The 14,038-nt window shown below is 32.4% G+C and overlaps 1 protein-coding gene across 1 annotated transcript in view; it reads right to left on the bottom strand.

Moving 5' to 3' along the window:
- Positions 1-10,567, bottom strand: part of LOC106470049 (equilibrative nucleoside transporter 3-like) — a 22,857-nt gene extending 12,290 nt beyond the window's left edge. Inside the window, exons 1-6 of the mRNA XM_022398594.1 lie at positions 10,384-10,567; positions 9,769-10,041; positions 7,466-7,547; positions 5,058-5,209; positions 4,484-4,578; positions 961-1,011 (exon numbers count right to left, since the gene is read on the bottom strand). Coding sequence (XP_022254302.1) covers positions 961-1,011; positions 4,484-4,578; positions 5,058-5,209; positions 7,466-7,547; positions 9,769-9,983 — 595 coding nt within the window. The 5' untranslated portion in view covers positions 9,984-10,041; positions 10,384-10,567. The remainder of the gene's footprint in view (positions 1-960; positions 1,012-4,483; positions 4,579-5,057; positions 5,210-7,465; positions 7,548-9,768; positions 10,042-10,383) is intronic.
- Positions 10,568-14,038: the final 3,471 nt, after the last annotated feature.

The raw sequence follows: 14,038 nt of genomic DNA, 5'->3' as shown, positions 1-14,038 counted from the left end.
ACTTTTGATAACTATCAGGACATTATAAAGATTTCGCTTGTGAAATTTCACAGTTTTCTGATGCATAAAAGTATTTTTAATCTTGAAATTAATATTACTTTGCATGGTAGGTAGGCAGCATGCAAAAAGAAATAAAAGACATGAGAAAAACATTACTTTATAAACCTTAAGACTTAATAAAAAAATTGATATTTCGTGTATGAAAGCATTGTAATGTTTACTGATAATCTGCTAAATTTTGTTAACAATCACTTACTAATTTAAAAGTTATAGAATAAAAACTATAACAAGAACAAAATGGTTACAAGGTCGGTCCTAGGGACCGAGCCCATGTTGAAAGACGCATGCTGAGAGTTACGGTGAATATTTGTCTCTGAGTCAGGCAGTGCATTTATTTTCAACCAGTTAGTGAGGAAATTGTGCAAATAAGTATATTTGTGAGTAAGCCATATATTAGTTTTGGAATTTTTGTTGAAATATTTTTTGTTAAATTAGGCCTACCAGTGATCACAGCCTGTAGCAAACTTTGAAGTAAAATAATTCAATATCATTAATGTGTCTAGGGGTTAGGGCACTCAACTAGCAATTTGCTAGTTGTAGGAATGAACTCCATCACCATTCATGATTGCCCTTTCAGCTGTGGAAGCACTGTAATACGACAATCAATCCCACTATTCATTTGTAGAATAGCTCAAAATTTGGCAGTGGGTGGTGGTAACTAGTTGCCTTCCCTCTAATCTATCCCTTCAAATTTAGGGATAGCTCTTTAGTTTTGTACAAAATTCAACAAGCAAACAAATTATCCAAAAGCACTTACCCAACAACAGAACACATTACAACAATATACATTTTTCTTAAACTGATCTTCTTTGTGATGTTTTGTGTAATGCCAGATGCCAAACTACCTCTAACACGTCTTAAACTCTCTAAATAACTAGTTTGTAACTTCATTCAACTTACCATTTACAGCTACAACAGTAACCATTGTTAAAGCAAAGAATCCCAGCTGCCCTATAAAAAAAAGTTCAACTGAAATAACTAGAGAAATGAAATAAAATAAATAATACAGTACAATAATTTTGGATGATATAATAAACTTCATTAATTCATTTCCATCGGTTTGAAAATGTCACAATTTGCTAGTATATTAGAGATCCATTTTTAAATCATCATAAACTAATAGTTATTGCTAGCTATCACTAGATAATTGGACATTTCTCATATTATCTTGCATTTATGTAAGACTAGGTAAACAAAAAAAATAGGATACACACTAGACTATTAAAATATTTGCAATTATGAGCCTCTGCTTTACAAAAATATGCTATAATTCTGTAAAAAATGGAGCATACATTAAATAATGTAATATTGGTCTCATCTACTTCCAATTTTTAATTTTTTAAATCATGGTTTGCATACACTTACTAGGCTTATCATCTCAAACATGCAAGAAGTTGGCCATATAATATTTGCACAACAATTACTTGCTGGTCAGTGATGGCTTTACAACATTAAAGTGAATCAAGGCAAATAAAGTTAAAAGTAAATATAAAAAAACTTGACAAAAATGGCAGTATTCACTAGAGATGCTGAAAAAAAAGGTGAAATTAATGTTAATACTGCTATAGGAAATATAAATCCTCTTCTGGCATGCACAAACTTGTGTGAAAAAGCCCACTAAATTTCTGCTGTAAATATTGTAACATATATGCATCACCTAATAGGACAAGTTATTTTCTTTTTATCCTACTAAAATTTAAGACAAACTTAACACTGTGATTTATGGTTTATCTCTGTATAAGGGCTTGGTCATTTTGATTGACCTTGTAACCATGAAACAAAACGTTTTATAACCCTAAACGTACAAAGTGTGTCTTCATGAAATTTGGCAAGCTTTTTGTAAACGTTACAAGTATGTTGTACAAAACAAATAAGATTTTTAATAAAGTATTTTTACTGAAGGTGTATCTGTGAATTTCCAAAGCCTTTACCAAGTAAATCTGAGTGAAAGGTGGTTTTCATGCTGAGAATAAAAATACTTCTTTTCATATTACATTTTTCATATTTCATTTGCATAACTCCTAGGACCTCCTAAACAATTATCAAAAGTTTTTTTCAGTAAAACTTTATACTTTAATCTTTTATTTTCTTTACCCTAATAATAACTGTAGCAAATTCATCAAATACAAAATTGAAAAATATGAAATAAAATCCATAATACCTATTTTTTGGATTATTTTTATAGAATGACTGTAGATTTTAATAGACAATTACAATTATTTATCCTAACAGCCTCAGCCACCTAACGTGTTTGTAAAGTAATAAAATTAAGATCAATGTTCATCAGACCCTATATCACAGTATGTGAAAGGCAGCTAACCAAAGCAAAAGAACTTGGCATAAAACAATCGTTCAGGTTACATAAGGAGATGGAGTAGTTCATACTGAACATGAAATTTTTTATATTTAACTTTTTTAAATTTCATTTTCTTTGCTATCTCATCTAATAAGTTTCTATCTTTTATATTTTGGTTACTTTTGTTGAAAAATAACAATAAATATAAAATATACATGAAAAGCAAGACGTTTTGGACATATACAAGAGTTGAAGCCAATTTCAAAAACTTGTACTTGAGAATGTATTTCCTTAGCATATTAATTCATATTGCGTGTGTTCTCCACAAAGTGTTCCTTTCAAACATCCATTTTTTAACACATATATCAAACACTAGAACAGAATGTCCCAAAACTAATACAATCTAATTGGCTTTCTAGCTAAGCTACAAATAGATTTAAAAAATTATGTTAGCTGCTCGGAGCAGAAAAACGCAATCACAAACAATGAAGACAAAGCTAAACGTCTTCTTATGGGCAGCAAAATGAAGTGACTATATAAGAAATATTGTAAAAAGCTGCTGCTCTTTAAACTGGTTATAAATAATCTAACAGCAAAGACAGAGAGAATAATTGCCATTTTCTTGAAAAATAGTGACATTAGAGGGAAAATGTCGTGCGAGTTTGACATTTTATATATATATACACCTTAGCGAAGCAAGAAGATTATAGGTTCTAAATTTATATTCTGGATTGTCAGTATTTACGAGTTTTTAATTAGTTGGCTAATCAGAATATTATATAAGGATAGCAAAAATCTCTAAAATTGGCAGTTCAGAGTGCAGACACATCATGTGACAGAGAGAAGTAAACACTGAGAATTTATTTTTAAAATTTCCCTTTGAAAGTTAAACTTAGATAATACAAAACTTTGGTACTAAGCTTATTGACATACATTGATGATAAAGTTATTTAAATAAATTTTGAATGTAACTCTGCAATAAAAGGTTGTGATATGCACACTTTGATTCTCCTCATATACATAGAGATAACTTTATCGGTTAAATAAGATTTGTAAAACAGATCGCCACATAGTATGCTACAGATTGTACTTTGATACTTTGGGAGGTTTATGAAGTACAAAGTCATATCCAATTCTCAACATGTATTATAATTTCAGATGATTTTCTTGTTATTAATGAAAAGTGAATGAAACACTTACTTTCTTTAATATTCAAGATCATTACAGTTTCTCATTTTCTAACTAAATGGGACCAATGAGTTGTGTACGTTTGTGTGTGTTTGCACAGAATCAAGGATCTTGAAATTTTACACTTTTAGATTTTGTATCAAGCAACGATAACAGTGCAGTGTTAATAAAAGCTCCTAGTTAAAACTGATGATATTTTTTCTCTTCTTTTAGTCCTAACACGACAAACTGTGGACAAGCTAATCTGCCTTAAGACACAGTTGACATTTCAGAGAGAGAGATTGTTTGTTTTGAATTTCATGCAAATCTACATGAGGGCTATTTGCGCTAGCCATCCCTAATTTAGCAGTGTAAGACTGGAGGGAAGGCAGCTAGTCATCACCACCTACTGCCAACTCTTGGACTACTCTTTTACCAACAAATAGTGAGATTGACCATCACATTATAATGCCCCTATGGCTGAAAGCATGAGCAGGTTTGATGGGACGGGGATTAGAACCCGTGACCCGCAGATTGCAAGTTGAGCTCCCTAACCACCTGGCCATGCCGAGCCTAACAAAGAGATATAATGCTTACTTTCTTACTTTAGAGCAAAGCCACATTGGGCTATCTGCTATGTCCAACACAGGGAATAAAACCCTGGATTTTAGCATTGTAAGTCCATAGACGTACCACTGTTCCACTGGGGAACCAGAGAGAGATAAAACACATACTACAGTCCACTTTTAGTAACTTGTCCACAAGTAATTTTCAGTGAAGTTTTAAGATTATCATTTCTTAACATAATAAAACAATGTTTTCTTAAGTTATAAAAAGTAAATCTTAAAAATAAAACAATATTTTTACAATTATAAAAAAATGATTCCCTAGATAAGAAAAAACTACTTGATAATGTAATATTAGTGATGTACAATATGACATATCTTTTTTCTTACATACATCCATCTGTGTTGACTTTTGTCAAGGCAACTGTTATTATGAAAATTATGACCATTGCAACCAAAGAACAGCCATTCCGTAGCTCTTGGGGTAGTCTAACGAAAAACAAAACACAGCAATCCTTCTATCAGAACAGCAAAGTTAAAATAATCAAAAGAATTTGTCACAATTTTACTGTCCTTTTCCCACTATCAACAAGGTGAAGCTCATCTAATCAATGTAATCAAAATGTTACATTAAGCTCTAAAAATAAATCCTAGCAAATTTACTTTAACTGGTTTAAGGAAACAAACTAATAATACAAAGTATAAGAAGAAAATACTTCATTGTTAGCATTTCTTCTTTAGTAACATCTTCATAAAATCATTGCGAGCTAAGTCTAAAAACTTGCATTATAACTAATTTCATATTTTTCTTGTAATTACTGAAAGACATGTTATTTAAATATTAAAACAAACTGATGTAAACACTTCATTAACGCTTCTTGTAATCGAACTACAAAAGCCTAAGCTTGGATTCTTATGCTATAGATTTACACGAATCAATTTACTCTACCACAACTTATAATACCAACCTATTAACAAGAGCAGTATTCACTGACAGCATTATTAATGTTGGAATGTTGCTTGCGATTGACAGGTAACTTGCAAAGGATGCCTGGAGTTCAGTTTTTTCACAAGGATCTAAAACCTTTTCACTTACGTTACGAAACTTGTATATCCAGTACTGTAATAAGAAAATAGCCACATAAGTAGATTAATTTCAAGAAAATAATACCTTATGAAACAGCAGAAGTATTCATTCTTGTCTAATATTTACTATTACAAGAAGCAAGATAAAAAAATAATAATTCTGATTTACAGAAAAATATTGATATAGTGCTGAAAGCTGCTAGTATTTGTGAATTTGTTTTAAGAAAACATTATTTACTAAACAAATTACATTTTTATTATATGTTTACAATAATATCAAAGCAGCTTTGAAAAATATTTCTAAATATTAATACAATGGAAAGAAAATTTTAAAATTATTGTTTGCATCTATTATATCTTTATTAAACATTTCATAAAACATTTGTTCTAAGCAGTTTTATGGTTTAAAATTTGTTAAATATACTTTTAATTAAAAGCACATAAATTATGCAATATCAATATAATTTACAAGTATAGAAACAGTGATAGACCTTCCAAAAAGGCCTAGAGAAATGTGGCATCAGATTTATTACCATAATATCTCACCTAAGCCTACTTTACATTTGCTAATGTATCGTCACATTCCTGTGGCTTAACCATGGGAGTGGAATTCACTTTGCTTGGTGCCTAGGCAACAGGATTTGTTTGAGTGATGAGTTTTACCATCACAATTTAAAAACACCTGTTGGACAAGTGTTTTTTTCTACATCATTCATTCTATTGCAAGGAAAACAATCCAGGTAGATTTCAAAGAAAGTTCCTGAAAATTCTAAGCTATAGAAGTCTAACACACACAGACATTTAAAGATTCATACCTCTAAACATCAACCAAAAGTATATACATATTCATAAATCCTGAGTCACATACAGAGTAACAGACATATTTAAATTATTGTAATGATATTATTTGACTACAGTAACATATGAATTACAAAAAGCTTTATGCTATTAAATTTACATATCAAACACCATTTTAATTCAAGTTCAAAAACCATAAAATATATGAATAAACATACATGAAGAGCTCAGATACAAAATGTAGCATATACCACTAACAACAAAATTCAGCTGCCAGTGGCATCATATTGATAGATGTGCAGCATTTTGCTGAAAAAAAGGACTATGGATATAAGGCATTTTGTCCAAAAACAATACATGTTTTCTGTAAAATTTTAAAAGGGCAAGTACAATTTTCAAGTATTATTAATCTTAATACATTAAGTTGTTTTCAAATATTTGTTCAATGCACTAGGCCTCTTTATTTTTGCTCTTTTTGATTTACATCAACGACATAGATGAAGGGATAGTCATTATATTACTTAAATTTGAAGATGATATTAAGGTATTAGGTGTTGCTAGTTGTGAAGAGGATGCTGCTGATTTATAAAAGGATTTAGACCATTTAGTAAGTTGGGCAAATAAATGGCAGATGGGTTTTGATTATAATAAATGCAAGATAATGCAAGTTTAAAGAGGTTATACCTTCATTGTACAGGTCACTGGTTAGGCCACATTTGGAGTATTGTGTTCAGTTTTGGGTTCCTTACCTTAGGAAGGACATTGAAATGTTGGAAAGGGTTTAGAGAAGGGTTACTAGAATGGTGCCTGGGATAGAGGGGTTGTCATATGATGAGAGGCTGAAATCTCTCAAATTGCTTTTCTCTTGAAAAAAGAAGAGTTAAGGGGGATCTGATTGAGGTGTTTAAGATTGTAAAGGGAATTGACAGTGTTGATGTATCATCTTTTTTATATTTAACAATGAGAATAGTAAGACTAGGGGACACAAATATAAACTATAGTAGTCATTTTCAGCTAAGACAGTTTTATTTTTCTAACAGGATGGTTGGCCTTCAGATGTTGTAGAGGTCGTACATTTAAGTGAGTTTAAGAAAAAGCTTGATAAGTATATGAATGAAAAAGGCTGGGTTTAAAAAATTTTTGTATTTTATTTTTTTAAATCATTTTAATTTAGTTTAGAGGATGGAACAGCCGAGATGGACCAACAGGTCCCATATTGTCCCAAAATACTGTTATGTCATGTAGTGGAAGATTCTTTCAAATTGCACAACTTGATCAGAACTTAACTGATCAAACCAAACTGCTTATTTTTCACAAGAAACATCCATTTAAAAATGTTTTTAAAATATGCAGGAATTTAGATGAGTATAAAAATATTTAAATGTTACTGTAGAACAAAAGCATATGCATTATCCTTTTTAACATTTTATGAGTGAAGCTTTTATCCTACAAATCTAGTTTTAAAACCACATATTAAAGTACACATACTCACATCATTTGCAGTAATAAAGAAGTTCCATGGAAATAATGTTGTAAATCCTAGTAAAGTGAATGTAAGTAAAACTATTTTACACCTGCAAACAAACAAAATTCAGTTTTACAATATAAACACAAAAATGTTTATTTGTGAGATAGACTGGTAATATTTTATCCTAATAGAAAGAAAACAATTGTACTAATCATCTCTGGTCAACATCAAAATCAACAATGAATGTTTAATCCAATGATCATTGGATCATTGTTACTGTTTGAGTATCCTCACTGTTAATCATATTTTTGGCCACAACCACAATCATTTTTCAACAAATTGACAATCAAAATAACTTAATTTCTAAATTCTCCTGTTTATGCATTTAATATTTTGACATGCTCTCTTTTAATTATTGTATGTAGCTGTAAAAATATAAAAATATCTGAAAGTATTAAAACTTTTTACTTGCTGAAATAAAACAATAATCACATAAAGTAGTAAAGTATTCAAAAGTTATTAATGAATATATATATATATATATCTTTCTTATTATTCCAATATAAAAGTATAATGTCTGAGAATTATACTTTCTTTTTGAAAGTTCTATATTTATTAATTTTATTTTCTTGCAAAAAAATTAAAAGTGATATATTTTTATGAACTTCTTACCACTTCAACCAGAAGATCTAGTATGGCAAGGGCATACTCAACTTGATGTGAATCTAATAATCATCTATATGGTTTACTTATGTAAATATGTGTTCATTACATAAATAATGCAATAACTAATCCTGCTTCTGTAAAACCAAAAGACTGAAGTTTGCTTTGTTGCTACATGCCCTTCATAATGAACACAGTATTTAAAACTTTTAAACAACTGGCATAGCTAGTCATGTAACATTTAGAAAAAAAAATTCAAAAGTTCTTACTGTACCACAAACATTTTGCTAAACCACTTTTCTAACCATCATAATAGCCCACAAAAGGACAAACTTTGAAATTTTAAAATATTTTATCACTTTCATGAATAGTAGTCTAAATGATCACTTATGTCTAATCATTAGTTAGTTACTAATTTTTGTTGATGTATTACCCTTGATTTTAGAATGGTTTATTACCTAACAAGTAATAGGTTGTAATTTCCTCCTCTCACAAATTGTTTTAATACCTCTTATTTAATGGTTTGTTTTGTTTTTTGAATTTCGTGCAAAGCTACACGAGGGCTATCTGCGCTAGCCGGCCCTAATTTAGCAGTGTAAGAATAGAGGGAAGGCAGCTAGTCATCACCACCCACGGCCAACTCTTGGGCTACTCTTTTACCAACGAATAGTGGGATTGACCGTCACATTATAATGCCCCCATGGCTGAAAGGGCGAGCATGTTTGGTGGAATGGGGATTCGAACCCGTGACCCTCAGATTGCGAGTTGAGCGCCTTAACCACCTGGCCATGCCGGGCCAATTTTTAGTTAATCAATAACTAGTATCTGTTAGCAAAAATTAATAAATATTAAGAACTTCTGTGTGAAAGTAAAGAAGAATGTATAACTATAATAGTTATTAATACGTCAAACCACAGTACACCTGATGAGCACAGTCCTGAAAATCTCATTAAACATTCTAAAGCCTAAACTGTACAAGTGTGTGTGTGGTTGGTTCCTCTTGTTTCACATTAGTATTAGGATATTTATTCATGCTGTAAGCTCTAGATAGAAAAATTATTATAATAACAAAACAGAGAACATATACAATAGCACTAACACATATTGAGGGTATATTATCTTTGACTATGAGCTGCGAATGCAAAAAATTACGGATTTCAATTTTAAGTAACATGTTTTACGTTTAATGTAACTTGCAAATTACATGCTAATATCCCCTGTTGACGTTTTGTAAATTGTTGTTCTGGTGAAGAGTGATTTTACTTTTAAAATACCAAAAGACCGCTTTCTTAAATGATAAGCATTGGATGGTCATTGTTTCGGTTTCAGAGCCACAAAGCACCCAGTCGATGTTATATATCATTGCACTAAGTTACACCTACACTATAGGCCCACACCTATCTAATTTATAACATATTTAACTTTTATCCGACAACTTTTAGTCCCGATTAAAGTTTCTACTTAACATCTCACATTTCTTTGACATAAATATGTTCCGAACAGTAAAAGTACTGTAGTAATACTAAATATTATCGTTTACACTGTTTTACCTAATTATACTTTATAGTAACTGTCATACGCCTAATATTAACTTCGTTACAACCACAGCGATGCAGCTAACGTAGTAGCGATGATAACAGTTAAAGTATTAGCAATATAAATACCTGTCTTTTGGTTCAGCTATATCCTCTGTATTCAATAAGGGAACATCTTGTGATGCAGGCTCAACATCTGTATCTTCCTCCATTCTACTACTGCTAGTAGCGCTGGTTGAGCAAAAATAGTTTTCACAGTAATTGTTGTCAAACTCGTAAAACTCCACATCAAGTTCACTCTGGGTGACTGAAGTAGAAAAAGTTGAGTATTCATACTGCATCATTTTTCTTAGCTCCACCTATTGAAAACCCACATATCCAATCACAATGCAGCCTGCTCGACTGCAATTGAGACCAAATACAACATATTAACGAATAGTAACAATATTAATCATATATTTAAATTTAGATACAAATTTTTATATACTTATCTCATTATGTTTATGCTAATTCAATTATAGTTCTACCAAGGAAACTTATCTTTGTTTTAAAACAACTATTGGCATATTCATCCCAAATCATAAAATTAAAATAGTAATACAGTTGTATTATTTTTTTTTCGTTACTTATATTCTTTTTGCGTCATTTCCGGCTGACGCTTACGAAAGTATTTAACAAATCACGTTACAAATTTACAGCATACTCTGATACACACAATTTTCCAAAGTTAGTATGGTAAATTACCTAAAGTGTTCCGAATACCATTAGAAATACTAGATCTCTTGGCATACTAAACTGTGTTTATACATGTTAAATGACGAAAAAATCCATTCTAAAAAGTCATCCGTCTCGAAATACTTTCTACCTTGTGCAAATCAACCGAGCAATCGTAACAGTAATGACACCACCTGATGCTTCAACTTACAGTAGCTGTCACATGTATTAGCAGAGTAATTTTAATTGAACGCCATCTAGTATTTTTATCACAACTTGAATAATAAATCTGATGATTAAAAATATTCTTATCTTAAATTACATATTAGAACTATATTTAGTATTAATATAGAAGGAACTAAGAACTACTAATTATTATTTAAGCGAAACAGGTGAATGGCCCAGTTAAAAATTCTCAGAGCGTTGATTCGAATTACTGCAAAGTAGAGGCACGAAGCAAAGACACTGAAAAAGTTTGTCTGTTAACATTTGTTCGTTGTTAAGCACAAAGCTACGCATCGAGCTAGTGCTGTGACCACTACAGGTATGAAAACTCAATTTTTAGCGTTATAAGCCCACTGACTTACTGCTGAGCCACTGGATGTGTGTGTGTGTGTGTTTCCATCGGAAGCCTAAGAGAGTTTTGCGATATGATGTGGCAAGTAGGGGAGTAGTTTTTGTTGTTTTCAGGTAACTCAGGACAAATAAGTCAATCCTTTAGCATTCTGGAGTACATTTTGTTTTAACTTCTCCTTTATTTCCAAACTAAAGACAAAAAGATCATACTACTAGAAAAGATGAATATAGATTGTGATAAGCAAAGCTCCTTACATGTAGAAGCCCCCCAGTGGATTTACAACATTAGGATCCGGGTTTCGATACCCCTTGGTAGGCAAAGCACAGGTAGCTAATTGTGTAGCTTTGTGCTTAATTACAAATAAACAATACAAGTAAAAGACAATGGCCACATATACTACTAGCATTCTGCAAGAAAATTGGCTATTGGTAAAAATTTGTTTTGTAGTATGCAGACATGTTGCAGTAGTCTCAGGTAAAATGATTTCTGAACAAGTATCAGGTAAGTCCACTTAATAAAGAGATGATAGAGCAGGAAATTTGTGAAATAATCTGAATTTAACTAGACAACTAGGTTTTAACCCAAGAACTAAACAAACTGGACATGTGATGTTAAAATGAAACACAATCGTTATTATATACCTTATAGCACAAAACAAAGTGTGAGTGTGTAATTGTATGGACGCTTGATAGTCACTTTCCTAATGGATCAGTGAATCAAACAACAATTATAGTCTTACAAGATGTATTTTTGTTTATTGCTTCACTTCTTGAACCAAGTAACTAGAGCTAGTTGCTCAGAGCTTCCAAAGTGCTAAACATGGCATTCCCCACCAGTGAAATATCCTACTGCATGGAGAACCTCTTGACATGGAGCTCTGAGACCACTAGTTGCAGTACAGTCAGAGAACCATGGTTTGGCGGTTTATAGTAATGGTACAACACATCTTATTGCACTTGTAACTGACAATACAAGTGCCAAAGGTTGCATGCATGTGCACTTCCTGTAACAGTGCTGGTTGACTTTACCTTACTGTACAGCAAAAAAGTAACTCTTCTGAGTTAAGGTCTTTCAGTTGCTCTTCCCAGAGCACCTGAAGTGATAATCTTGGCGTAAGTTCGCCAGTAAAATATTCTACTTCATGGCTTGTTTGTGTTATGACGGAAATGGCTATGGTTTCAACTCCCACATGGTGTTCAGTATTAAAACATACCATGAAATGATAATGTCTCCCTATACAACAAGATAGCTCATCCATGTTTTCATTTCGGCGTCCAGCCAATGCACCATGACAAAGCCTTATTTTATCCAGTGTGCTACAATCCTTTCCAGGTTTTTGAAATTCATTATCCATTTCAGCACAGCGTGATCTACCCAGATGGTAAACCTCCCACCATACAAATAGTGGTGATAGTGTTTTATGAAGACTACAACTGCAAACAAATTTTTCTTGATTGTACAGTATTTGCATTCAAAAGTCATAAGAGTACAACTTGTGTATACATTTGTATGTTCTATTCCATCCTGCAACTGTGATAACATGCTCCAATTCTATTTTAATTGGCATTAGCGTATAACAAGAACTGACAGTCTTGCTATAGATAGGTCAGCATTGAAAAATTCACTAAAACAAGCTTTAGGAGTCATAATGTTTGGTCACATTCCTTGTTCCACCCAAAGTGCATCTCAACTTTCGTGAGAGCTGACAATAGTAGTGCTGCTATCTTAAATAATTTGGCCACAAATTGTCAGTGACACAACATAAATCCAAGTAAAATGTAAACTTCTCGAATGGTCACAGGGTGAGGTCAATCTCTCACCATGGCTATCTTAGCTGGTTCTATAAAGACCCTATCTCTCCCTACTACGTTACTGGGGAATTCCATTTCTATGCACATTAGCAAGCACTTTCCTGCTTTAATTCTCCACTGGAGTAATATTCTCAGGTTCTCAACAATAGACCTCGAACATACGACCAAACACCAAGATGTCGTTGACGCTTAAGAAACATCTTATCTATTGCAGTCCTTTCAATGCAAGCTCCATTAATCTCTCGAAAGTGGCGGGCACATTACACAGGCCTGCTCTCATCGTCCAGCTCCTCTTCCTATTATGGTGAGATGCCAGATACAAACTTTGGAGCCAGTAGAAACCTTATATCATGTCCAGACATTCTTCTTTTGTTGGTAAAGGGACTACTTCAATGCAAGTTACCACATTCCTCCATTTAAAGTCAATACAGAACCTTGGCATACCTTTCACCTTCCTGAAAATCACCACTGGAGACGACCAATATCTTTCCAAAGGTTGTATTATTCCATCCTTCAGCATCTGCTGTATTTCATTACTGTCCCTAGTGCTCTATGGAATCTGATGTGCAGTTTCTTTATCAGATGTAAGTCACACATATCTCTCTTATACAAAGTCACCAGTGTTGAACCAAATCAGCTACTTGGTTCCACAAATAAGTTGGCATATTGTTATAGAGCGACTGTTGAAATTAAGTGTATCGTAAAGTTGTATTCGGAAAGAATAAACCAGTTTATTTAAGAAAGCACTTGTGTCGCTAAAGTTTTGTCGGAACGAATTTACGGAAAATTAACTAACGAACGGAGACGTAACAATATTTTATCCCAGCTGTTGTCGTTTTTAATACAAAGCCGCACATTAGATTCTGTCCACCTCCGGGAGTCCCCCGGTGGGAAAGCGATAAGTCTGGGGACTTAGAACGCTAAAATTCGGAGTTCCATTCCCCGCGGCGGGCACAGCATATAGTCCAATGTGATTTTACTTTACAACAAATGTGGAATCAAACCATGGATTTTAATGTTCTGTTAACTTACTACTGACCCATTAGAGGGCTTTACTTCAGCTGTTTATTGAAATCAAAGTATACTTTTGTATGTAAAATAAAAGTAACCCATTTTGCAAGTACTTTTTTATGCGTGAAATAAATGTATAATTTCCATACGCAAATATATTGTTACGTCTCCGTTTGTTAATTAACTTTCCGTAACTTCGTTCCGACGAAACTTTAGCGACACAAGTCCTTACTTAATAAAACTGGTTTATTCTTTCCGAATATAACTTAACGATACACTTAATTTC

The sequence above is a fragment of the Limulus polyphemus genome, unplaced genomic scaffold, assembly GCF_000517525.1.
Source record: "Limulus polyphemus unplaced genomic scaffold, Limulus_polyphemus-2.1.2 Scaffold3792, whole genome shotgun sequence".
Lineage (NCBI taxonomy): Eukaryota > Metazoa > Arthropoda > Merostomata > Xiphosura > Limulidae > Limulus > Limulus polyphemus.
Note: the sequence above shows the minus strand (reverse complement) of the source record. Positions and strands in the feature narration are given on the sequence as shown.